The sequence below is a fragment of the Ambystoma mexicanum genome, chromosome 10 (genome assembly GCF_040938575.1).
Source record: "Ambystoma mexicanum isolate Mex_15411 chromosome 10, UKY_AmexF1_1, whole genome shotgun sequence".
Classification (NCBI taxonomy): Eukaryota; Metazoa; Chordata; class Amphibia; order Caudata; family Ambystomatidae; genus Ambystoma; species Ambystoma mexicanum.
Genome location: NC_090932.1, coordinates 773,119,479 through 773,143,293, shown reverse-complemented (window position 1 = coordinate 773,143,293; position 23,815 = coordinate 773,119,479). Strand labels below are relative to the sequence as shown.

Sequence of the window (23,815 nt, the reverse complement as noted above, 5' to 3'; positions counted from 1 at the left end):
AGAAGCAGTGGCATCTGCAGGGGCCTGAGAACTAGAGGCAGCTGTTGTGGGTGGGGTGGTTAGAAAGCTTTGGAAAGAATCTGGGTTTTTTTCATAAAGGTTTGCAAAAAAGGTCATCCTTCTCATGACCCTATCTATGCCCTCACATGTCCATTGGGCAGAGCTTGTAATGGACGTAGGGTCTAGTGGGCGAATCTGATCTTGAGGTGTGACTGGGACCGGATGAGGAGGCTGATTTGAATCCTTTCCCTTTGGATGAGAGTCCTTTTCTCTTGATGGTGAATGGGACCTTTCCTTACGAGGGGTCTTTGAAAGTTGTTTCTTGTACTCCTTGCCCTTCATTAGGCCTTTTGGGACATGTTTTTCGACTAGATGGGCTAGGTCCAAATTCGAAATTTTTGCTGATTTCAATGGGGCATGTCAAACTTCGGCCGTGGAGCGACCCAACATCTCGTCAGCAGACGTGCGATGTTCTGGAATTGTTTTAGGTACAACGTCTGTGCTGTCTTTCGACAGTCAGGGTCTGTCATGGGGCGATCGGTACCTCAAGTGCCCAGAGGACAGGGAACTTGTGGACCTCTCCCTAGACGTCGTGTGTGGCCTCTTAGTGGACATGCGTGTTGAGTCACGGCCCTTGGTTGTGTGCTTAGTGGTAGTGTGTGTGAGCGCCGATGCTGCCGGGGGTCGTTCCCATAACAGGACAGCCGGCCTATCTGTTGAGGTTGGGGGCTAGCGCTTCGGAAACCGAAGTATCCCCGTCACCTTCGCCGTCGGAAAACAGCGACTGCAGCAACGCTGCAGGTCCCCTCCACGTCCATGGGGACCTCAGCCTGCATGGTGTGGTGGGCCCAGCGCTTGCTTAAACGGTCCTTTAACGTCTTGGGTTTAAAGAGCTTACAGGCTCAACAGGTCCCTTCGACATGATCTCCAGGGAGACAAAGGTTGCACACCAGGTGCTTGTCGACCCAAGGGAATTTTATTGTTGCACTTATGGATAGAACCTCTTTTAAGTTCTGCCCTAATGATATGAAACGGCAGGTAGGCGAGAATAATGTAGGCAAAGGGGTAAATACATTCTCAAATGTCCTCCCCCCTCTCCCTACTGTATGGGCCTAAGCGGCCCTCCAAGGCCGGACGGATCCGTCAACGGGAGTCTTCGACGGTTGTTTTCGATAGTCAGTGATGGAAAATATAAAGGATAGGAAGAGAGACTAGCTCTAATTCGTATAAATCAATGGCGTTATGCCAAAAGGAGAACTCTGCGAAATAGCGTTCGTCTACGATGGCGTAAAATAACAATCTGAGGGACCTCGACGCGTGAAGGACCCTGGGTACAGTGGACATCACACTAGGGATAGTATTACTGGCACGCTCTGTCAACGTTCTTTTTCAAATTTTGAAAACAACTAATACTCTGCAGCTTCTACTAGATGTCGGCCTATGCCGAGCATGCGATCTAAGCAGATTCCACAAGCCTCAGAAATATGTGTATCCTCCCTTTGAGTCACTCCTACGATAAAGATTTTGTTGCTGTAGCCCTTTCTAAAGACGGCCTTGTGTTTTGAAATCCGCACATGATCCCCTTTTTAAAAGAGCATAAGGCTTTTTGGTCTTTCACTGTACAGTTTTTTCCAGACAATTGTGCAGCGTTACATCAGCGAAGGTGTTTTTAACAGCTCTATGTTGTGTGTTGTACACATTTATAAAAGTGGGTAAAACCTCCACATATCTACGGGTGATTTTAGCTGTGAAAAATCACCAGAGCGGTGTTAGTTTGTATAAAACTAACAACAATAGGGACTTTAAGTTCGGAGTGTGTTATGAAGTGATGCAACCCGTGTTGCTTTATTAGACTCTGTAGCTGCTTATTTAAAAACTCCTTACCGGTGTCCGACTGTAGTTTGCAGGAGCTCGGCCTTTGTTAAATATACATTTACAAACAGTCGCCACGCTGTGACCCGTCTTGTTCTTCAAAGCCTCAACACAGGCATATTTTAATAGAACGTCGAAGACGGCTCGAACGTAGCAGAACCCATCCTTGTCTTCATGGAACTGGCTCAAATCCATAATATCTACCTGATATTGTTGGTCGACGTCGGATACCACAGTCATCCGTTGTTTACAATGCTTTAAGGCAGTCTTGTGTAGCGTGTAGGCTTCCTCCTCTGAAAGCCACGTCTTGCCCGCGCCCTATGACACCTTCTCACCATCGGTTCGCAGTTTACAGAAAAGGGCGTGAACCCCGCCTTAACTACCAACACCTCCATCATGATATATTTTTGACAGCTTCAGGCCAGACATGTTCATCCATAACCGCTCAACAAAAAGATGTAACCAGGTTTTATGTATTTTTATTGAAAATTAATTTGCATTAAAGTACTAGAACAATCGGTCCTGCTGTAGGCTCCGTAGTACATGTGATTACTGCACAGATATATTACACGCCGCCGCGATAAGCAAACATGTCAACATTCCATTAGGCGTTATTAAATATTCTTTATCCCCGCCCACTTGATAAGTGTTTTCTCAATGATGTTTCTAACAGCCGTCAGACACGCGTGTCTAAACTGCTTTATTTTCAATGGGGGGGGGGTTATTCACAGATTCTATACCCTATAATGTTTTAGGCACGCATTGTTCAGTCCCTATGCTAATCCTCATCTGTGTTAAGCGCAGCAAATCCACTAGATGTTTAGGGATCAACACACAACATGTTTTACGTAGCGAATTATAAACGCAAGCTATTTCTATTTCTGAACATTTGTGAGCATTCTGCTGGGGATCATCAATTTTATGTACGTAGCACCATCTGTAAAAGTGTTATTTTAAACATGCCCAAGCCACTATAATCGTAAAACCCCTGCATAGCCCGAATATCGGCGCGGGAGAGACCTGGCGTGTTAATATCTGTCGCCATTAGCAAGATACATTCCTTATACAGACTTCTATCCCTGGGCTTCCAGCTCGTTTTGAACAGCAGGCGCAATGAATAATAACAGTGTCTTTAACGCTACCGAAACACATTCCTTACATAGGCGATTGTCAGGATCCACCGGGTTTTCAAGTTGGTGTGAGCAGCAAACACAATAACTATAGATAGTCTCCGGTGCATCTTGGCGCTCAGCACCACCACACACAGGCCCCTGTTTTTCATCAAGTTCCCGTGGGGCTAGATCAGTCTCTGGCGTGACCACCTGCAAAACCCTAGATTCACAGCCCCAGTCTTAGAGGCCCCCATGGGCCGCGGCTGGTTGCTCCAAAACCACATTGTCGTCCCAAAACTCTTCGAGTTTATAGTCGGACAGTAAATCCTGGGCATCTTCCATCGCCATCATACACTGTGAAACAATCAGAAATAGGACTATCGTCATAACCCCCGGGGCTTCCAGGGGGTGTTTAGCCCTCATCGTAACCATAGCTGTTCATAATCGTTGTTTCCTGGATGGCACCTGGAAAGCTGAAAGAGCGCCAGTGTTTCCCAGGCCTACCACAAAGGCTATATATCTGGGTTGTAAACCCCTCCCCCCCCCCCCATGACATCCTAGCCTTCGGGCCACTCCTTTAGAGCAACATTTTCATCAAACATTCTGAAATATATAAAATATATATAGAACTGATTGGGGTTCAATAAAATTTCTATCAAAAACTTTGTGGGGCTTATCAATTTGATATAAAATGGACATCTGCTTCCTATCAACCCGGGGCAGAACCCCTCGGATGCCATCACAGACGTCATTGCTATTCTTTAGAATAGCTCCTTCAGTTCTTTTAGTGGGTCTTCCCAGGCCCTGATGCATTGGTTCCCCTCGTTTCTCCAACAACTTTTTCTTCTTCTCAAAATGTGTAGAAGTCTCACTCTTATTCCTTTCAGTCTTGCCACTCACAAGAGCATGCATCATGTACTCCTAAGTATTCCTTATTCTTTTGCCAGTCACTGGGGTGAGTATGTCGGTCCCCTGGATGTTCTTCATTCTTTATATATTTCTGCTAATAACGGATGAGAATGCAGGGTCCCTGAAAGATCTTCACTCTTTACACCTTGCTCCCTGGGTCTCCTGCTCTCCCCTGTACCTGCATTAAAGGGGTTCTGCATTACAGGGTCAGCGTTCTGTTCCGCGCCCCCCCCCTCTCATCCATCGTGGTCAGTCTGGATGGTTCTCTGGTTCCTCCCGCGTCACTCTTCTGACACGCTTGACTCTTCTTTGGTGGCTTTGGCAAAGAAAGGATTTCTTTTGGTTTCGTTCCACGCCACCACCTTCTTTCTCTGGTCTGCTGGTCAGGTTCTCCTCCCATGAACATATCTCCTCAAGTCAGTTATTGGAGTATCGCTTATCTGGCATGCCAACGGAAGGGCTCTTCACCGGCCCTCCAGGGACGGTTATGGATTTTCTCTGCTTCTCAGTAGGTCTGAGAGCATGCTGCCGTCTCTTCTTCGTAGCTGCTTTTGAACACACAAGGTAGTCCTCTCCCTCGGTTTCCCAGCCTCCTAGATCCAGCCGGTTTCCTTGTTCTCTTGACCCTCTTTATGACGCACCGCTGGGGCTTTCCCGGCTCCCAAAGAAAGTCCTTCCTTAGTGTTTGCTTCATATTCAGTAATTCAGTATACCTCCTGTTGGCTACTTCGTGTCGGAACTTGACAAACAAGCATTCTGCATTACTCTCTTGCTCTTATTCTTCATAGCATCAGGTTGACATTGTTCTTAAGGGGAGTTCAGCCGTGTCATTTAATGAAGTTGTGTTGGGTTTTGGGTGATAAGAAAGGAGTTCCTTATGGGAAAGGGAGTCATTCCCCAAGAGAAGGGGGGAGTGGGGGGGGGGGGGGGGAGAATCTACCTGCAAGGTCCCACATACTGCCACCCCAAAGGGGAATGTTGCGTAGCAGGTTCACCTCCCTAGCCTCACAGAAAGGGGTCCCCCCCCGACCTCTCCGTGGGGGAAGTGACTGAATCCCTCGATTTGTCACAGGAGTCACTCCCAGTGATGTCCCATGTGCCCAAACCCCTAGGGGCTCATCTGCCTAGCCTCACAGGGGGGTGGCTACCCCCTGGGGAGAAGGGGGTGAATATTCGCAATAAGTCACACTGCTCAGTGGGATTCCCCATCATTCCCAAACTATTTGTCGCTAAAGCAGAGGACAAGACACTTCAAGAAACAAATACAGGTGAACCAACAAATCGAGGAGGCACTGTTTGGAGCAGTCATCCAATTGTTATTGGACTGTAGTCAACAAAGCCATAGTGGAGAGGAGGACAGAGCAATATCTCGGTATTGACTGTGTTGATGTATGTCCGAGCACTAGAGCAAAGAGTGCTGGAAACCGCTGATGGGTCCGCCTGGGCTACCATGAAAGTTTGTTTTGCTTGATCTGAACAGCAGTGTTTAGTAGTCTGGAGGAGGAATAAGGCGATACGCAGCATGTGAGGTTGGGAGTCACTGACCCCACATGGAGCAGTTGGAGGTGAAAGAGGAGTCATGCAAACTATAGTTGTGGATGCATAGGCTTCAATTGTGAAGAATGGTGCTGGGTACGGTCAATATTATCACCTGCTGGATGATCCGGCGTAGTGACTGCACACCTGTGCCAGACTTTTAAACTGGCAATAGGGTAGTGTGAGAACATGGGGGGCTGGAGTGTGGCATGGGGAATTGTGCAGCCGTAGTCCGAACACACAGACTAATAAGCCCTGGAGGTATGGTGTGTTGGGACCCCCGGACCACTTTAAACTACAATTTCCATGGTGCCTGGGGCAGAGAACTGGAGCACATGTGTAATGCAGGCAATGTGAGGAGCTTGATAAGCTCCTCGGAACTTGATAAGCTCCTCTCTGGCTTGCTGGTGAAACGCAGGCACAGGCCATAGGAGACTGACGGGAGTGACGTTTAGTTTCTGTGAAAGTGAAGACTGGGGCGCTGAGATCCTTTTTTTCTGCGTCCACTCACCTGCCTCCACCTGACGGCATTCATGAGCGGGGAACCAGTGGCAGCACTTGTGACATGCGCTTCGTGCAGAAATTCATACGCCAGCAGGTTGCTGTGATTACAGCGTTCAACGCTCAATGTTCTTCACCTGGGGTGGTGCCACACGGGCCCCCACATGCTTAAGTTAGTGTAACAATTGTATGCTATTTGGGGCGTGTGTGAACATAAGGAAAGTATAAGACTCACGTATGCCCAAAATTACAAACGCCATATTGAACATTTGTTTGAGCTTAAGGAAACCCTAAAACACTAACTGTGCACATCTGCTGGGAACGGTGCTTACGCTTTGTACTTATGCATGCTTGAAGTCCAGTGTCATGAAAAAAGCTCTTCTGCAGGTAACTGAAAACTCTGAGGTGTTGAGGTGTTAGAGAAGTTCTTGTTGCTCCAATGTTATGCTTTATGTCTGCAGTTGCTTACTGTGCAATGTTTGTGGCTGTTCCCTGTGCTATGTTTGTGTCTGGACAGGTTAGGAATTAAGCTGGGCTCAGCTCAATGGTTTGTCACTCATAATTAAGATGGGGTGAGCACACAGAGGTTGCCGCTCCTAAACAAGAAGGTGCACATTATTTAATAAGATTTAGAGGTTCAAGTATGAAGGACCTCAATAGGTTATAATCCTGCTAGGGAATATGTTGTAGGTCACAGCACTGCTGAAGGGTCAGTGAAAAGTATACCACCAATCTTGTGAAATGCCTTCACCAATGAGCGTTGCATGGAGAGGATTCAGGGCCAAGATCATGAGATTAGAACTGACAGTGGGTGGAGGGAGGAAGCACTGCACAACACCCCAGCTAACTATATTTATAAAGGTGGTGAACTCCGGCTGGAGGCTAAAGAGGTACCGAAAGGGGAGTGAGGAGCTGCAGGAAGGCTGGTGATGTGGCATATGACCACGGGACAGGGCACAAGACAGGGCCAAATCAGGAAAATTCAATGCAACAATGCTGAGAACTGTTTTCATCATGCATGGAAATAGTGCAGAGGCCTTAGAGAGCTAGAGAAAACCCAGAGACATTACAGGTTGGGATGTGTGGTTCCGACATCCCAAAAACATTGGGCAAGCAAAGCAGATAGGTAAACAAACACAGGCACACTGCATTTGACCCTGGTTTATGACCCTTTCTGAAACCAGTGCAATAGCACTGAAAACTAAAAAACTAAATCCTTAAGTTTAGCGCATATTGTTGTTGATAATTTTTCAAACAACCAGAGAATTGAACACTTTTAGCTAGTGTCCCAACAGTGTCCAGTGAGCCCCAATGTTTGGCATGAAAAGTCTGAGCATTCTTTATACTTGAAACTTTTCTTCAAAGCGCGTTTCCCGAGTTTGTGCAAAAACATTACAATTGCAATTACATATGCAGTACTTAGATCTGGGTGCATAAAGTATGCACTAACAAAGATCTCAAATGCCTTTTCAAAGTACAGATGTGAATCCTCAAGAATGACGTCTATAAACAGTGTCATGTATGCCCCTTTGCACAGAGGAAAAAAACTAAAAATGTGTTTTTCAACAAGTATCCAGTGTAAACTGGATAAAATCGTAAGTAAACCTCAGTCAGAAATTTTGTTGCTCTGAGATTGATCATCAGGAGGTGTAAAAAGTGATACTAGGGATCTACCAGATGGAGACAGAGTTTAATCTTGAATTGCACAAGAACACGTCATATCAGATGCATTGGAAAAAGGTTTTCAGGGTGCCCTTAAGATTAAGGCAAAGAAATCATCAAGTACAACAGAATTGCACTACTTTCAAAGGATTCCTTACCAATGAAAATTCGTGTAAGTCAAACATTATCTTGCCAAAGCATACATGTTCAGCACTCTGAAGGCATTGTGAAGAAGGGCACAGACAACAAATCAACTTTTCTAAAAGCAGAGGTTTTATTTCTGAAATGTCAGGATGGAGTAAGGCCTAACTTGCCCTATACTATGATGGAATTTCCCCAATTAAAGAAACTAAGGATTGTCTGTGTCAGTAAGTTCAATTCAAAAGTCTGTCTGTATCCAAAATCTACACATGTCCTCAAAACTAAAGGTAAGCAATGTGTAGGGATGTCAGCAATCAGAGAAACAGTGTTGAGATTCTTACAGCTCCCGGCTTGCTCTCAGCTTCCCCTAATAACAGAAATTAATGTTGTTGTAGAGCGCAACACAGTGAGCACAAAAGGTATCAGACGGACAGACAAGCAAGCAGGTCAGGTGCAGGAGAGGAAAGGAGGGGCACCCATTGGTCCTTGGAACTGAAGAGATGTGTTTTGACTGCCTTTTTAAAATTAGCGAGACAAGGTAATTTGCTGATGCTTTGGGGAATAGAATTTCAGAATGAAGCGGCCACATACATTGAAACTGGTTCCCCCAAAGCTTTTCAACTTATGTCTAGGAATAGCAAGCTTGTTAGTACCGCTAGACCACAAGTTTATCGTTTCGGGTGTCTTATGTATGTGTTTAATTTATTTTGGGGCTTTACCTGAAATTCACTTGTGAGCAAGAGTGAGGACTTGACGTTTGAAATAGTGACACACCGGTAATCAGTACATGGTTCTTCGTGCTTCAGTTATATGGTCTCTATTGTTTCTTCTAAAGAAAGCTCTTATTGCAGCATTCTGAACAACTTGGAGTGCTCCAATGTTACCTTTGGTTGTACCGATTAGCAGACTGTTAAAATAGTCAATGCGGGTTGGGGGTAGTGAGGCATGGCCTAATTTGACGCAACAGTCTGCTGACATAAGTGCATGAGGCCTTCGCCTGATGAACATGCATCAAGTCCTGCATGTTAAACCCAGAATCCAATAGAACCCCAACTGTCTTGATTTGAGAACATTTTTGTATGGTACAACTGGCGATTCTTAACCGGCTAGATCTCTTGTCCTTCCTTTGTAATCGATTGGCTGAGCCAACAAGCATCAGCTCGGTATTTCCATTGTTTAAGACAAGAGAGTTCTCGACCATCCAGTTTTGGATGAGGTCATAGACTATCAACCTTTACAGTGTCAAGACCGTAGTTGCCAGAAAGCTCAACACAAGCAGAGTATGGAACAAGTCAATTACCTGTAACTGTTGTTCTCCAGCTTGGGTCTGGCATGGATTCACATGCTCATGAATATTCCCCATCATCAGGCTGGGAATCCTCAGTAAAAGAAAAAACTTGGTTTTGTTTCTTAAGTGTCTTTCTCCTATAAACCAATCGCTGAGCTCTGGGTCCCCCTGCCCCCAGCCAATGACTGCCCTCTACCTAAGCCCCTCTCGCAGCCATCATCAAATTTGGTAGCACGTAAAGTGGCAGTAGGACCAAGAGAAGAGCCGCAGAGGGGCAGGCGGGAGGGTTTCCATGTTAATCCATGCCAGACCCATGCTGGAGAACAAAAGTTACAGGTAAGTAACTCATTCCTTCTTCAGAACGGGGTCTGGCATGGGTTCACATGCTCATGAATAAAGAATACATAGCAGTACACACATGCACAACCATAGGAGGTGGCAAGGCTCAACAGAAGCATTCTCTTACCTCCTCAGGCTCACCTTCAAGCGAACAGGTTGCGCAGCACTCCTTGGCTGACTCTGGAATCCCTGTCGATGCAGTAGAATCTCATGAAGGTGTGCGTCGACCTCCACATAGCAGCCCTGCAAATGTCCAGCAGGGGGACACCAGACATGAACACCATAGTAGCAGCGATCGCTCAGTAGAATGGGCTCTCAGACGGCCAGGTAGGGGTCGGTTTGCCAACCGTTGACAGTGAGTGATACAGCCAGAGAGCCACCTGGAAATGGAAGCCTTGAACAGGGCCTTCCCATGGTTCACAGTACCAAGGTTCACAAAAGCTGAGAAGTTTTCCAGAAACTCTTTGTGCGGGCCACATTGCACTTATTAAATGTGGCTAGATTGCTGAAGTTCTAAGACCTTTCCGCCGGCGAGAAAGGCGTTGGAAAAAACACAGGTAGCACCAAGGGCTCGTTTAGATGAAAGTTCGACTGCACCTTGAGCATGAAGGAGGGGTGCGTCCGCAGCACCACCCTTGTCTCGTGGAAAGTCAAGTAAGGTGGTTTACAGGACAGGGCCTGGATCTCACGAGGTGATGGCCACAAGAAAAGCTGTCTTCAGCGACAGAAACCTGAGTGGGACAGAATGTATAGGCTGGAACGGAGCTCCCATGAGCCTACTAAGTACCACATTGAGTTCCCATGCCGGGGCCGGGGCCGGAGCCTTCCCCGGAACAGGCGGAATAGTCACTTGATGAATTCCTTGACCAACCAGTGCAACCACAAGGAGGGTCGTCCGGGGGATCTGGTGTAGCAGGAGATAACTGCCAGATGAACCTTGGAGGCATGAGCCAGCCCAGATTTTACCAACAGCAGCAAATATGGAAGTACCTGAGGTGCCATGACCCTCTGAGGGTCGATCTTCTGGGACCTGCACCAAATTGTGAACCTCTTACATTTGAGTCCGTAGCATTTCAAAGGAGATGACACCTTGGCGCAAAACTTCTTGCAGTCCGCTGGAAAAGGGTAAAACCCAGATTCTAATGCTGCAGGAGCCAGGCCTTCAGGTTCAGAGATCCTGAGTTGTGATGCATAATTGCACCTCCTTCCCTGCTGAGAAAATCTGCGACCACTGGCAACTTGACTGGAGGGAAAGCTGACATGCTGAGACGGTCTGGGTACCAGATCTGCCTCGGCCACGCTGGTGCAACGAGGATCATCCTGCACCGGCACCAGCTGAGTTGATTGATGATTCAAGGAAGCAACGGAGGGAACACATACAAAACAGGCCGTCCCAGGGGAATGAGGACGAGTCCCCCCATGCTCCCCGGCTGGGGAAACCTGGTGGCGAACCTCTGGCACTTGGTGTTCGTCGAAACAGATCGATCTGGGGATTGCCCCATCGGTCGAACAGGTTGTCCTGCTGAAGCTCCCACTCGTGGCAAGAGCGTAGCTCCCTGCTGAGGGAGTTGGCGACAGTGTTCTTTACTCCTGCCAGGTGGAATGGAATGAGGAAAATCCCCTGGGCGACGGCCTAGTGCCACAAGTCCTGCGCCTCCCTGGAGAGCGCCAGGGATCTGGTGCCCCCCTGGGCTGGATATAAAACATTGTGGTGTTATTGTCTGAGGACCCTCACCACTTTGCCATTGAGGGATGGTAGAAACAACTTGAGGGCCTAAAACACTGCCTGAAGTTACAGTACGGTAATGTGTAGCTTCCGACAGCCACAGGCCTCTGGTGTGGAGACGTTCGGTGTGGGCTCCCCAGCCTTCCAGGGACGCATCCGTCGTGACCGTCTCCGGGTATGGGGGGGCTCTGGAAATCTGTGCCCGCAGCGATATTGGAGTGTACGCCCCACCATCTGATCGCTCATCGGAACTCTCGTCGAGCGCAATATTGTCCAGGAAGCTTCCGGACACCTGAACCCAACAGGCACCCAGAAACTCCTTTAGAGGCCGCATCCATAACCTGCAGTCGAATCAGGTAAATGCACAACATCATGTGGAGCAGCGACTTGATGGTCCTAACCATGGCGATCTTCAGTGCCAACAGCCGTTGCACCTTGCCCAGGATGGCCGACATCCTTTCCTTTGACGAGGACGCCAGACACGACACTTTTGAGCTTGGATCCCAGGAACAGTGTGTCCTGCGATGGAGTTAAGCAGGAATTTGCATAGTTCACTGAGAACCCCAGATCCGTCAACAGACGGACGGTCCGCTCCATGTGTTCGACGGCGGTGTTCCTTGATTTGGCCCGGATGAGCCAGTCATCCAGGTAGGGGTAAACATGGATGCTTTTGTTGGAATTCTAAGGTGTGTTCGTGGGCGAGAGCGTCCCAACACCCATCTGTCGGTAGAGATGGTCTCCCACACACCGATGAAGTTCGCCAGCCGGCCTCCCACCGGGGTACATGGGTGGAGGCCCGACGTCCTGGCCAGTTCAATCTTGCTTGGCGGTAGACGGGCCGCCTTGCGGTCCCCGACGACGGCGTCTGCCTCCGAAGGCCTTGGAGCAACTCCTGTTGGCTTCCTGGGTTGAGGAACGGGAGGGCTGATGGCAAGAGGACGAACGCCCTGAAACCCTTCGAAGAGCGGATAGACTTCCCTCCTGAGGAACGAAAGAACGGCCGCATTGCTGTAAGTTGCCTAGGGCACGTGCTGTCTCAGTGTCTGCCTTGATGACCTGGAGGGATTCATCCACAGCCTTCTCGAACAGGTTGTTCCCGTCAAAGGGCATGTCCAACACCCTTGTCTGGACCTTCCGTCTAAAGTTGGTGGCCTTGAGCCAGGCACAACGGCAAAGACAAACTCCATTTCCCATCTGGCGTAAACCCGTATGTGCGATGTCCAGTGCCACTGTGATGGCGTGATCCGACGCCATCTCCCCTTCTTGAAGGATTTCCAAAGCCTCAACCCGCTTGTCATCAGGGAAGAAGTCCACCAGCAGAGCCAACTTAAACAGCTCCCGGTCGTATCAGGCCACGACCACAAGGGCGTTGGCAGACTTGACAGTCGTTGCTACAGAGTAGATAACCTTCCCACCCATATAATCCAACTTCTTCCCCTCGTTGTCCAGAGGGGTGGAGGAAGAGGAGGAAGCCGAGCTCGACAACTTCTTTCTGGCAGCCACGGAGAACACAGAGTCCGGCGACGGCTGAGACTGCAAGCACTTTGGTGCAGAGTCCGGCACCCTATACTACTTCCAGTCCAGCATGCTGTACTTTTCTCCAGCCGGTCTCTCTTAGCTGGGGCTGTAGAAGGGTTCTTAAGCAGTCAACCCTTTGTCCCAAACATCGTCCAGGAGTGGGACCGAAAGGATGGTCTTCCTCTTCTTCGCCTCCCGGTGCGGAAATAAGAAGGCTTCTTTCTTTTCCTCCGGCGTGAGCTGGAAAAGCTCTGATGCTCGGACAATCATCGCGTGGAAAGATCCTACCTCATCCGGTGGAGAGACTCTGGGCCGAGGTGACAGAAGGTCGTCATCCGTGTCTGATGTCGCCATATCCGACTCCTGTCGCCCTAGGGGGGAGGTAGTAGGGGGGAGGGGAGCGGTGGACAGAGGGGCGATGGGTGGTATGGAGGCGTAGGATCCGTCCTGCTTTTCTTGGCTGGCGGTTCCCCCGGTGTCAACGGGGTGGCCGCTACTGGTGATGCAGGAGGAGGTGTCGCCGGCATCCTCCTCTGTATCTCAGACACCAGCACGTGTAGAGTCGAGAGGATGTCCAATGAAAGGTCTATAGGCGGTAACTGGGTGTAGGAGCACTGGGGTTGGGGGGCCTCGTCTTCAATGGTAACCCTGCCGTCGTCCCCCTGTCGTGCGGTGAGTCCCCAGCATTTCCCTCATCGACGGTGTGGATGGAAATTATCTCAACCTCATCAGCCGAAGAAATGGAGGCCTTCAATCCCACCCCCCCCCTTTCTTCAGCCCAAGACCAACCCTCTGGACCTGAGGTGCAGCATTCTCTTCTCCAGTGTTCTCAGTTGGCTTGCTCGAAGCCTCCCTGCTGGGAGGAAGAGACACCCTAGCCGTCGTCGGGGTACCCTGCTGGTGCGCCCCTACAGCCTCCGAAAGCGAAGCCGCCACCACCACCTCGAGGGAGGGCAACGGTTTCGCATGGTGCACTTGGGCCTTCACGGAGAGGCTGGTTCACTTGGCCTTCTCCTTCAGGGCCTTGTCAGACCCCTTGCCTACCTTGCCCTTCTCCGTTGCAGGTGGGTCAGACAAGGCACCCTGCTTGGACTTCTCCGGATTCTCTCTCAAGTTCCCTGGGTTAGTTGACTTCCTCTTGGACGACGATCCAGAGTGGTGGCTGCAGATCGATGGAGGACGATCGCGCCCTGACCGTCGCGGGACCCGCAGCAGCCGCACCCCCGACGGAAGCAGACTCGCGGTACTTGGCCTTGTGTTGGGCCTCCATGAGTGGGGCGCCCTCAAAGGACTTAAAACCGCTCAGCTTTGTCGGTTCCGGGAGAGGCATGCTCCTGGGTGGCAACCGAGGTAAAGGCCTTGGACGACAGCCACGCTGCCAACCATTGGTGTCGATCCTTCAACATGTGCTTCGAGAAGCTTCGGCAGAACACACAATCCTCCTCGTTATGCCTCGGTTGCGAACAGTACAGGCACTGGGAATGCTTGTCGTCCCATTCCGCAAACCACAGTCGGAGCAAAGCTTGGAGAGGGAAGCCCCATCCTTCTCGTCCGCCATGATACACATGTTGCAGGCCTGAAGAATCTTCTAGAAGCCTCCAAGAAGAACACTTGATGAAAATCAGCCCTTGAGGGGAGCTGAAAACAGAAACCTCCAAGAAGAACACTTGATGAAAATCAGCCCTTGAGGGGAGCTGGAAAAAAAAAACGGATCCCTGTTAGTCGGAAATATGATTGATGGAGCACAATGGCTCGATTGACCAAAAAATAGAGTTGAACTATGAAAAAGCAAAAAACACAGCAAAACACTCCAAGAGCGAAGCACAAGGACTCCCAACACTTGAACGTGCGGTAGAAATCTGAAGATGGCTGCCAGAGGAGGGTCTTGGGTAGAGGGCAGTCATTGGCTGGGGGCAGTATGACCCAGAGCTCAGTGATTGGTTTATAGGAGAAAGACAATTTAGAAACGAAACTGAAACAGTTTGTTTTACCGAGGATTGCCAGCCTGACGACGGGGAATATTCATGAGCACGTGAATCCATGACAGACCCCATGCTGGAGAATAACAGCATAGTTTGTGTATTTCACATCTAATACATCAAGCATATCAATATTCAATCATCATCTTATATTGTTGTACCTCCCACTTATTCCCTTGTCCCTCTCCCCTCCCTCCTTACCAATAATGTTAATTGTTCCTTTCACCGTTTCAATTTATGTTTCAATTATTACCCGTTTATTGTCTCTCCCCTATCCCTTGTCCCTCTCCACTCCCTCCTCACATCAGCAATAATGTAAATTGTTCCTTATACTGTTTGAGTTGTGATTCAATTACCATCTTATGCTTGTTGTATTTCTTCTAGTTCTTATGTACAGCACTTTGGATTAAAGGGCTATATAAATTCAATAAAATACAATAAAATAAAAATATCAAACAAAGGATGTATATAGATGTCAAAAAGAATAGGCGAGAGGCATGCGCCTTGTGGAACGCCACATACTAGTGACTCAGGCTGTGATTGAAACCCCCCAGTAACAACTCTCGCTGATCTTTGGCTAAGGAAGGGTGGCATCCAATCAGAGGTCTGCTCAGAACAGTTGGCGAGACAGCCCAAACTCTCAAAAAGAAAGAAGAGATCCACCAGATCGAATGCCGCTGAAAGGTCAAGCAGCATCAGTAGAGCAACTACTTTACCCCTTTCTGTGATTTTGACCAGGTTGTCTTTAAGATTTAGCATCACAGTCTCCGTCCCGTGCACGGAAACCAGACTAACGACTATAATCTGTGAACGCCAATGTGCTTTTGAAATTTAAGATATGCAGCCCTGTCAAGGACCTTTAATAAGACAGGCATGGTCATAATAGGGCGATAATTCCCTATGGTCTCAGGGTCAGGTGTAGTGTTCTTAAGGATGGGAGTGATCCGGATCTTCTTAAGACATTAAGGAAAAAACAGCTTGAGAAAAGGAAGAATTAATAATGTTCAAAACTAGAGGGGCGAGGCACTGAATACAGTCCTTAATTATGCTGCGTGGGCAGATGTCACCAGGGCAGGTAGTAAGTTTCAGCCCAGAGAGGAGGTCAAGAAGAACAGCGTTAGTAATGGGGCCAAGTGAAAAGAGTCCTGATGAGATCTGAGCATGGTAGAGAAACCATCTTGGGTTCTCTACACCATTCATCACTAAATTGCAAAGCAGCATAGGAAGTTTTTACCCTCTAGTTCTTTAAGAAGAAAAAATGTTGTCAGATTTCCACAAAAGACCCCAGGATTCCCTTCCCCAAGTTCAACACAGTTTCACCAAAAATCCTTAGGGTTCCCTTAGGGTTAGGGTTCCCTTCCCCAAGGATAACACTTGACTTTTCAATTCACAGTCTATTCAACTTTCTTAGCAAATCTACTTGATAACTTTTTAGGCTATTCATTTATTTGCCTTCCTTTTAGTCTCTTGAACTTGGGAATAACCGCTTCAGACTTGCCTTTCCTCCAACTAGGGGTTTTTCGGCCTAGGATAAGTTGTCAGACCATAGAGCCCACTCATCACAGGTCACGCAACCGTTAACCCATGGAATTGTGTAATGTTCAGCGACTTTCCTTGGACTTTGCTTGCAAACACAGATTTCCCTTCTGCAACTGTGTCATTAGTCCATATACACTTGTTTAAAATTGGCAGTTTTTTGACTTTGCCATCATGTGACTTTTACACACGGCACAGTGTTTCTCCTTGTCACCATCTTGCTTTCACACTATTACATAGTGTTTCTCAAATGCTGTTCACTCACCTCCCAGACTTTCATTAATACCTTAAAGTTGATTTGGCCTTTCAAAAAAGGTTTTTCCTTGATTTCAATGCGTTCAGAACTTTTCATCACTTTCCTTTCACTCGTGCAGTAGTTCATATACATTTTAAATTTATTTCATTAGTTCGGTATTCAATAACTCAGTAAATATTTTGCTGCTCGTATTTCAATATTTCACATTTGGTCTCCAGACCCAATAAGTTACATACTTTTAAGTGACCATCATCAGCCGTTACACACGCCACGGCCCTGGAGAGCGAGCTCTCTCTCCCTCTCCCTCTCCCTCTCCCGCATGCGGCCCGCTCTGGCCTCAGTGTCTTTCTGGCTTGCCTGCAGTAATCTGCATTCTTTTCACCGGCCCATATTCTGCCTGCTCCACCTTTGGATTGCCACGCTCTCATGCCCCGCTGGATATCACTGCATTTCTCTCCAACCTCTCTTTATATGCACCTGTAAACCATTATATGGCTGCAGGTTTAAGTCCTTTGCCTGACCATAATTACTTCTGTCAGGGGACATGCCTGACCTTCATAGTAGTGTTCTACAGTACTCGTCCTAGTACCAGAATGGTGTGCAGAGGGTACTGTGCATCACTCCTAGTTGCCTCTTCTTCGTCCCAGTCTTAAAGGGATATGTTTATGGGGCAGTTGGAGTGTATGACAATGGGAAAGACTGATAACCTATAAAGATAGAAGAGTGTAGGATGTACTCTGATAAGGGAAAGGGGATACCGTGCCTCACATAAAGGCACCATTCCTCCACTCCCCAAGGACCCTCCACCCAAGAGATCATCCCTTGCATATCCACCCCCAGGGTCGGGACCTAAAAGCAATGGCCCTTCCCTGGCCACCTGGGAGGAAGACCCAAGGGAAGTTTTTGCTTCCTCTCTTACTTCTGTTTCTACCACTACCCTCACCTCCTACTCCCCTCTCTCACTTTCGTCCCTCTCCACTCACACTTAACCTCATCAATAATGCAAATTGTTCCTTGTACTGTTTTCTGGTTTTGATTCAATTGTTATGTAATGCTTGTTGTATTTTGCTTGTTCCTCTTGTAAAGTGCTTTGGTGTAAAGCACTATATAAAATGTCATAGATACTAAAATACTAAGCAGATGGGAGGATGCACCCCGGTTCCTCACAGCACCTAAAATCAGGAGGTATAATATTTAGATTTAAAGCACTTATATTCATAATTTCTTTAAGACCCACATGGGACTAAAGCCTCAGTGCTATGAAAAGTGGCTGGCAACACTGAGCATATCCCAAGCCAGAGTCCTGTCAGCATTAGAAACAGTTAATTAAACCCCCCATAAAACCAATAGTGAAACAAAGGTCAAAACAGGGGTTAGATGCTGTGCAAGGACTGTCATTTAACTATCAATCAATTCAAATGTCATACCGTAAAGCATTGAAAACATGCCTTCACCAAAATATGCGACTTTTCTAATTTCCCATACATCAATCTACGATAAAGCAATTTATTTATAAATACATGACTGAGGCATTATACCCTACCTGAATAGCGAGCATGTATTATCTATGTGTATACTGAAAACTCCATCCTCTCTGACATTCTTCTTATGTACTGAGCCACCAAACACTTTATTCATCATCTAAAAGAAAGAGAAACGTAAGATTACAAAGTGAGGAGCAGAAATTTAATTTAAATTTAAAATGTGTCCTTAACAGTCAGTCATAACTTCAGGAAAATGGAAACAGTTTTTAAACCATAAAATAGATAAATAGATTTAACATCTTAATTGTAATGATGGCCTATATGGCAAGGGTATTGCCCCATGTCGTCCAACTGAATATGAATGTCACCTACTGTAGCAACTACTGTACTCCATAATCCCTCCTTCTGGAATAACTGTCCTAAAGGAAATAAGACAAAAGATATCTGCCTCCTTCTTGAAGACTTGGACCTTGACATTCTCGCTCTCAAAGAGACTTGGTTCACTGCCAGCTGTGTCACTGCTTTTGACACACTCCTTCCGGAGAGCTACAAGATCCTTTCTAAACCCAGGCCTAACCGGTCTGGAGGGAGAGTGGCCTTGATCGTACTTGAATGAGTTCCTGCTACTGTCGTTCCCACTCAGACCTACTCTTTCTTCCAATGCCTCATCGGCAGGCTTGGTGCCTCTCCAACCCTCTCGTTGACTCTTGCCACCATCTCCGGGACCCCGTGTCCAGTCTGCCTCTTCCTTTCAGAGTGATCTGACCTTCTCTTCTTGCCTCCACCTCCAAGCTTCTCTTCCTCAGAGACTTCAATATTCACCTCGACTCTCCCGATTCATCCACTGGACTCTTCTGCAGCCTCTGTGACTCTTTCCCTCACCATTCATCCCTCCAGTCCGACGCACTCAGCCGGAGATACCTTGGATGTCCTCATCTCAGCAGACATCCCCATCTCCAACATACTCACTACTCCGCTCACCTGGACCCGTTAGGTCCTCCGGCTACGGCCCCTGCCTGCACTGCCAGTCTCCTTCTCTGCCATTCGATCAATGAAGCAAGTGTCAGTTGCTGCTTTTGCCGCCACTTTCATCCTCCCTCCCGCTCCTGCCTCGGACGCCCACACTGATTCTGCCCTTGATAATCTTCACCTTGCTATCACCAACACACTGACATCCTTGCCCCCGTCATGAGGATCCGCACGAAGCCTGCCTCTAAGCGCAAAACTTCGGTTGACTCCGACCTAGCCTCTTTGAGCCACAAGCGTAGAGTTACTGAGCAGAAGTGGTGGGCAACAGGCAATTCCTCTGACAGACTGGCATGCCGCCTGCTCCTAAGGAATTACAGACTCCCCATCCGCTCAAAGAAGAGGGCTCATATCTAATCCTGCATCTCGAGGGCTACTAACAACACTGACAAACAGTTTAAAATCTGCAAGGAACCCGCCAATCCTACTGCAGTCTCCACGTCTCCCCTGGCCCTCTGTACTTCACTGGCTTCCCACGTTTTAGCCAAAACTCAGGACATCGGTCTTCACTCTCCTCTCTGCCACCCTCCCTCCCTCCCTCCCCTGCTCTTCGACCTCCCTTGCCCCCCCCCCCTTCCCTTCCATTCTCTCCTGTTTATTGCCCATAGCACCGGATGAGGTCTCTAGACAAGTCCCCTCTATAAAAGTATTCCCCAAATAGGTGCTGGTCCCCTGCTCTTCCAGAACTATCAAAGGCAACATTGCCTCCCTTGCGCCAGCCTTGGCCAATTTCTGTAATCACTCCTTTGCCACTGGCTCCTTCCCTCTCCCACTCAAGGACTCCCTTGCGCATCCTCTCCTCAAAAAGCCTTCTGCTGTCCCGCAAACTACCGCCCCATCACTATTACCCCCCCCCTTCCTGGGAAAACTCCTGTAGAAGCTGGCCATCTCACAACTAAACCCACACAATGAATTTGTTGGTTGTTTCCATGGCCACCAGTCTGGCTTCACAGAGGCCTGAGGCACAGTTACTGCACACCCGTGATGACTTGCTCTCAAATCTCGATTCCAACTCTCCTGTTATCCTGCTGGATCTTTCCTCTGCCTTTGACACAGCTAATCACTTCACCCTGACGAATCGGTTACGACACACCATTGGCATCTCGGGCCAGGCACTGGACTGGTTGACCTCTTTCCTCTCCAACCGATCTTCCCAGGTTCAACTGGGCCCTTTTCTATCCCTCCATCACCTTCTCCGGCTACATCGCCCCTCAAGGCTCTAGCCTCTCGCCGTGGTTCTTAAACATCTACCTTGCCCCTCTGGCCCACTTGATCTCCTCATTCTCTCCTCACTTCCAGTATTATGCAGATGACACGCAGCTCTCATTCAAGCTTCCCTCTACCACCACCTCTTCCTCCTCCTCCTCTCTCATCCCCGACGGTCTGACTACTATTCAGGCATGGTGTGCTGCCAATGAGCTCTGCCTTAATGCCAGTAAGCCTGAGATCCTTCTCATTTTGACCACAGCTCCCTCCATCCCTCCTACCCTCTGGCCGCCCTCTATGGGTCCCCTCCCTTCACCATCCTATGAAGCAGAAAACCTCTGTATCATCTTTGACTCCTCTCTCCTCACATTGCGTACCTTGCCAAGAAAGCCCACCATCAGCTAGACCTCATAAGAGGCATTCTTGCTGTCATCACCTTCCCCCAGAAACTCATTGTCTCCAGAGCTCTGGTCCTCTAGGCTGGACTACTGTAATAGCCTCTTCCACAATCTTCCTTTATCCTCCCTTCATCCTCTTCAGCTAATCCAGAATAGGACTGCTAGAATTATCCTTGGCCTCAAGCCCAGGGACTGAATCTCTCCAGCCCCAAAATCTCTCCACTGGCTCCCGGTTGCTGCTAGGATCAAGACCCTCTGAAAGATTTCTGGGGCCTGGAACCCTGCTACATCCAACTCTCTCTACGTAAATACCTCCATGCTAGAGCCCTCCCGTCTTCCAGTTCCAACTCTCTGCAGATCAGATGTTTCTCTAAACTGAGAGGGGGGCAGGGGGGATAGAGCTCTCTCCTCTGCAGAAGCTTCCATCTCCCTCTGGAATGGTCTCGCTGCCCCTCTCAGGCATGAGCCGGATGTCCTTAAGTTCCAGAAGGTGGTTAAGACCCCCCCTCTTCTCTTCTTCCTTCCCTCTCCCCCCACACAGCCCCCTCTGCACTTACCATGTGGACCCTCTCCCCTGCACCCCATGCAATCCCTGGCACCTTCCCTCTTGGCTTCCCCTTAGCGCTTTCCTAGCCCCTGTGACCCTCTTGCCCCCCATTTTGCTCCCCCCATCACTTGCACCCTCTCCTCTTCTCCCTGCACCCCCTCTCTTCCTGGCACTTCGCATGTCATCCAGACCGGCACTCCCCCCACCCCCTCCGCCCCCTTTCTACCTCACTTCTTGTTACTGCACTTGCACGATCCGAATGTCACAAGGCGTAGTAGGACCGATATAGTTATCTTCTCCCCTGTCACCCCCCCCCCCTTGGTTGTCTTATGGCACCTTGAAACACCATGTGTTGCATAGGCACCTTACAAATATATAATACATAAATACATACAACTAAACACTAATTCAAAAATTGTTGAATTTAGAGAACCAGGAGTTGACAAACAAGCCTTTGCCTCACTATGATTCGCTCTTCAGCTTCACCGGTCAGCCCTTTTACATCCACCATGGCGAAACCTAACTGATGCTGAAGTAGTAAAGTAGACTAGCAGTACAGTAAATATCTTATATTCTCCTACCCTATAGAGTTGATTCAATAACTTAACTGAAACTTGAGGGAACCTTCAGCAAACCAAATAGATTACACATTATTGCTTGTCTGCATTAGGATGTGGGGGAGGAGTAAAGACATTTTCTGGCTAATGTGAAGTCTGAAAGAACTTTGTTTGGCAAAAGAAAAAGCCTGCAATTCACTGATCCTTCTAGATGACGTGGCACTCCCAGAAGGACAAATTTCCATGTGACCATGCAAGGGTCTGCTGTAGCCTTAGATTTAAAGGGGTGGTATGCGAAAAAAGTCAAACACGTTCAGATCTTATACTGAGTGAGGGACCAACTGGCAGAAAGACTTGCTAAACCCCAAGTTGACATAAAAAGCAAAACTGGATCAGAACTTCGATTCACCCCTTTCGCTGCTCAATAAATCTGGGGTGTGCCTACTTGTAGACCTGTTCTGGCCAGCTCTGAAAAAAGTGACAAGATTATTCAAACTGCAGAGTAATGTTTGCAGCACAAATGATGAATCTGTTGCTGCCCTGGCAACTCTGCGTGACCCATAATTGTTGAGGAATCATGCTGTCAAGCTCCTAGATCACACACAGTAGAGACTGAACTGAATGCAACCAATGTGTACTTCTATGTTTAGAATTACCCGACTAGGGCTCTGGAGTCCTTTAAAGGAATGGCTCACAACTCAAGACTCCATATGGTGAATCAAAAGGTTCTACTGAGGGTGAATAAGAAATCAAAGGGGGAGGCGGCCTATTGATTAGGTCTAAAAATCACAAACCTGGTGCCCAGTAGAGTGCAGTGAGGATCTGGTAGCAGATCTTACTCTAAATGCATTCACTACTAAACGCATTAGCCACCAAGTTGTCCCAACTGAGGTGCACAGCTTCATATAGATGCAGAGGCCATAGACGCTCATAGTTCAAGAGTGGTTACTTTGTGATGAGTTGCAAACAAATCTAGGCTGCTGCCACCCGCAATGTGATAAACGGACCAGGCATGGTTTTGAGAGATCTCATAGTCGCCCCCACAACACTGGGGTTTGGAGGATGGGGGTTTTGCCACATGGGTTAAAATCCACCTTTGACACCTTTAACACCTGTGTGAGGGGGGAGGGGGCTCTATACGCAGCAATGATCAGACCAGGAGAGAGAGGTTGATTAAGAAACACTCATTTAACTAGTGTCAACCCCTATACATATGACCAAGCTTACAATAAGAACTGGCAATATTGTTGCAGAAGTAAAAAGACTACCTGCAAGAGGTATTGCAAGCAACTGCAGCTTCCTGAGACGGAGAGTCCTGGATTTGTAATAGAAAATCATGGACTACAATTCCTACATGTAAAGAAGAGCCAGATCTGCACAAACATTCCTAGAATGGAACAGAGCAGGTTGGCACATATGCATATTAAACCAAAGTGTATATGATTCCCTCAAGCATTCCCTGATGGTTCAATAGTAATATAGTTTTATACACCTAGCTAGGAGGGCAGGACCGGGAGTTATGGGCTCTGAAGACCGTATTAAAGGCCAGAGTACAGCAAGGGTATTTAATGAGGTCTTCAGAGCCCATAGCTCCCGGTATGGCCCGAGGATGTGGTCTATATTTATATTTTTGTTATTTAAATATCAACTTAGGACAAGGCGCTGTAACGTAAGTCGGTTTTAAGGTACAGAAGGGTTTGAAGCATGGTCAAAGAAATGCACAACGAGCAAGCAATTCAATAACAAAATATTAAAAAATGAAAATTAAGATTGTAGTAAAAAACTTTCCAAAGCAGCATGAAAAGCAGAGTAAGAGTCAATAAATTGAAGAGAGAGGAAGAACGTTCCAGTGAAACAGAGCGAAAATGTGATTGCCCACAAGAGGGGCAAGGAACCGATAGAGATTGAGAACTAAGAACCCGAGAGGGAACATAAAAAGACACAAGGGATGTAAAAGATCCGAGCAAGGCCATGAAGAGATTTGAATACAATGCAGAGAAAGTTGAATTTGAGTCGAGAATGGAAAGATAACCATCTAAGAGAAGATAAAGCAGTGAAGATAGAATCGCAAGGAGGAAGCAAATAGAGGAGACGACTAGAAGAGTTAGAGATAGACTTTTGAGGGGCCAGGCGGGAAGCAGGAATACCAAAGAGCAGTGCATTAAAATGATTTTGATAGCAACAACCTTGGTGAGCTACACCCTGGCCATAGAGATAGAAAC

At 47.9% G+C, this 23,815-nt stretch overlaps 1 protein-coding gene across 1 annotated transcript in view; it reads right to left on the bottom strand.

Annotated features, from left to right (window-relative positions):
• Nucleotides 1-23,815, bottom strand: part of GMPS (guanine monophosphate synthase) — a 995,590-nt gene that overhangs the window by 746,988 nt on the left and 224,787 nt on the right. The window contains exon 4 of the mRNA XM_069618429.1: nt 17,919-18,016. Within this exon, the coding sequence (XP_069474530.1) occupies nt 17,919-18,016 (98 nt within the window). The remainder of the gene's footprint in view (nt 1-17,918; nt 18,017-23,815) is intronic.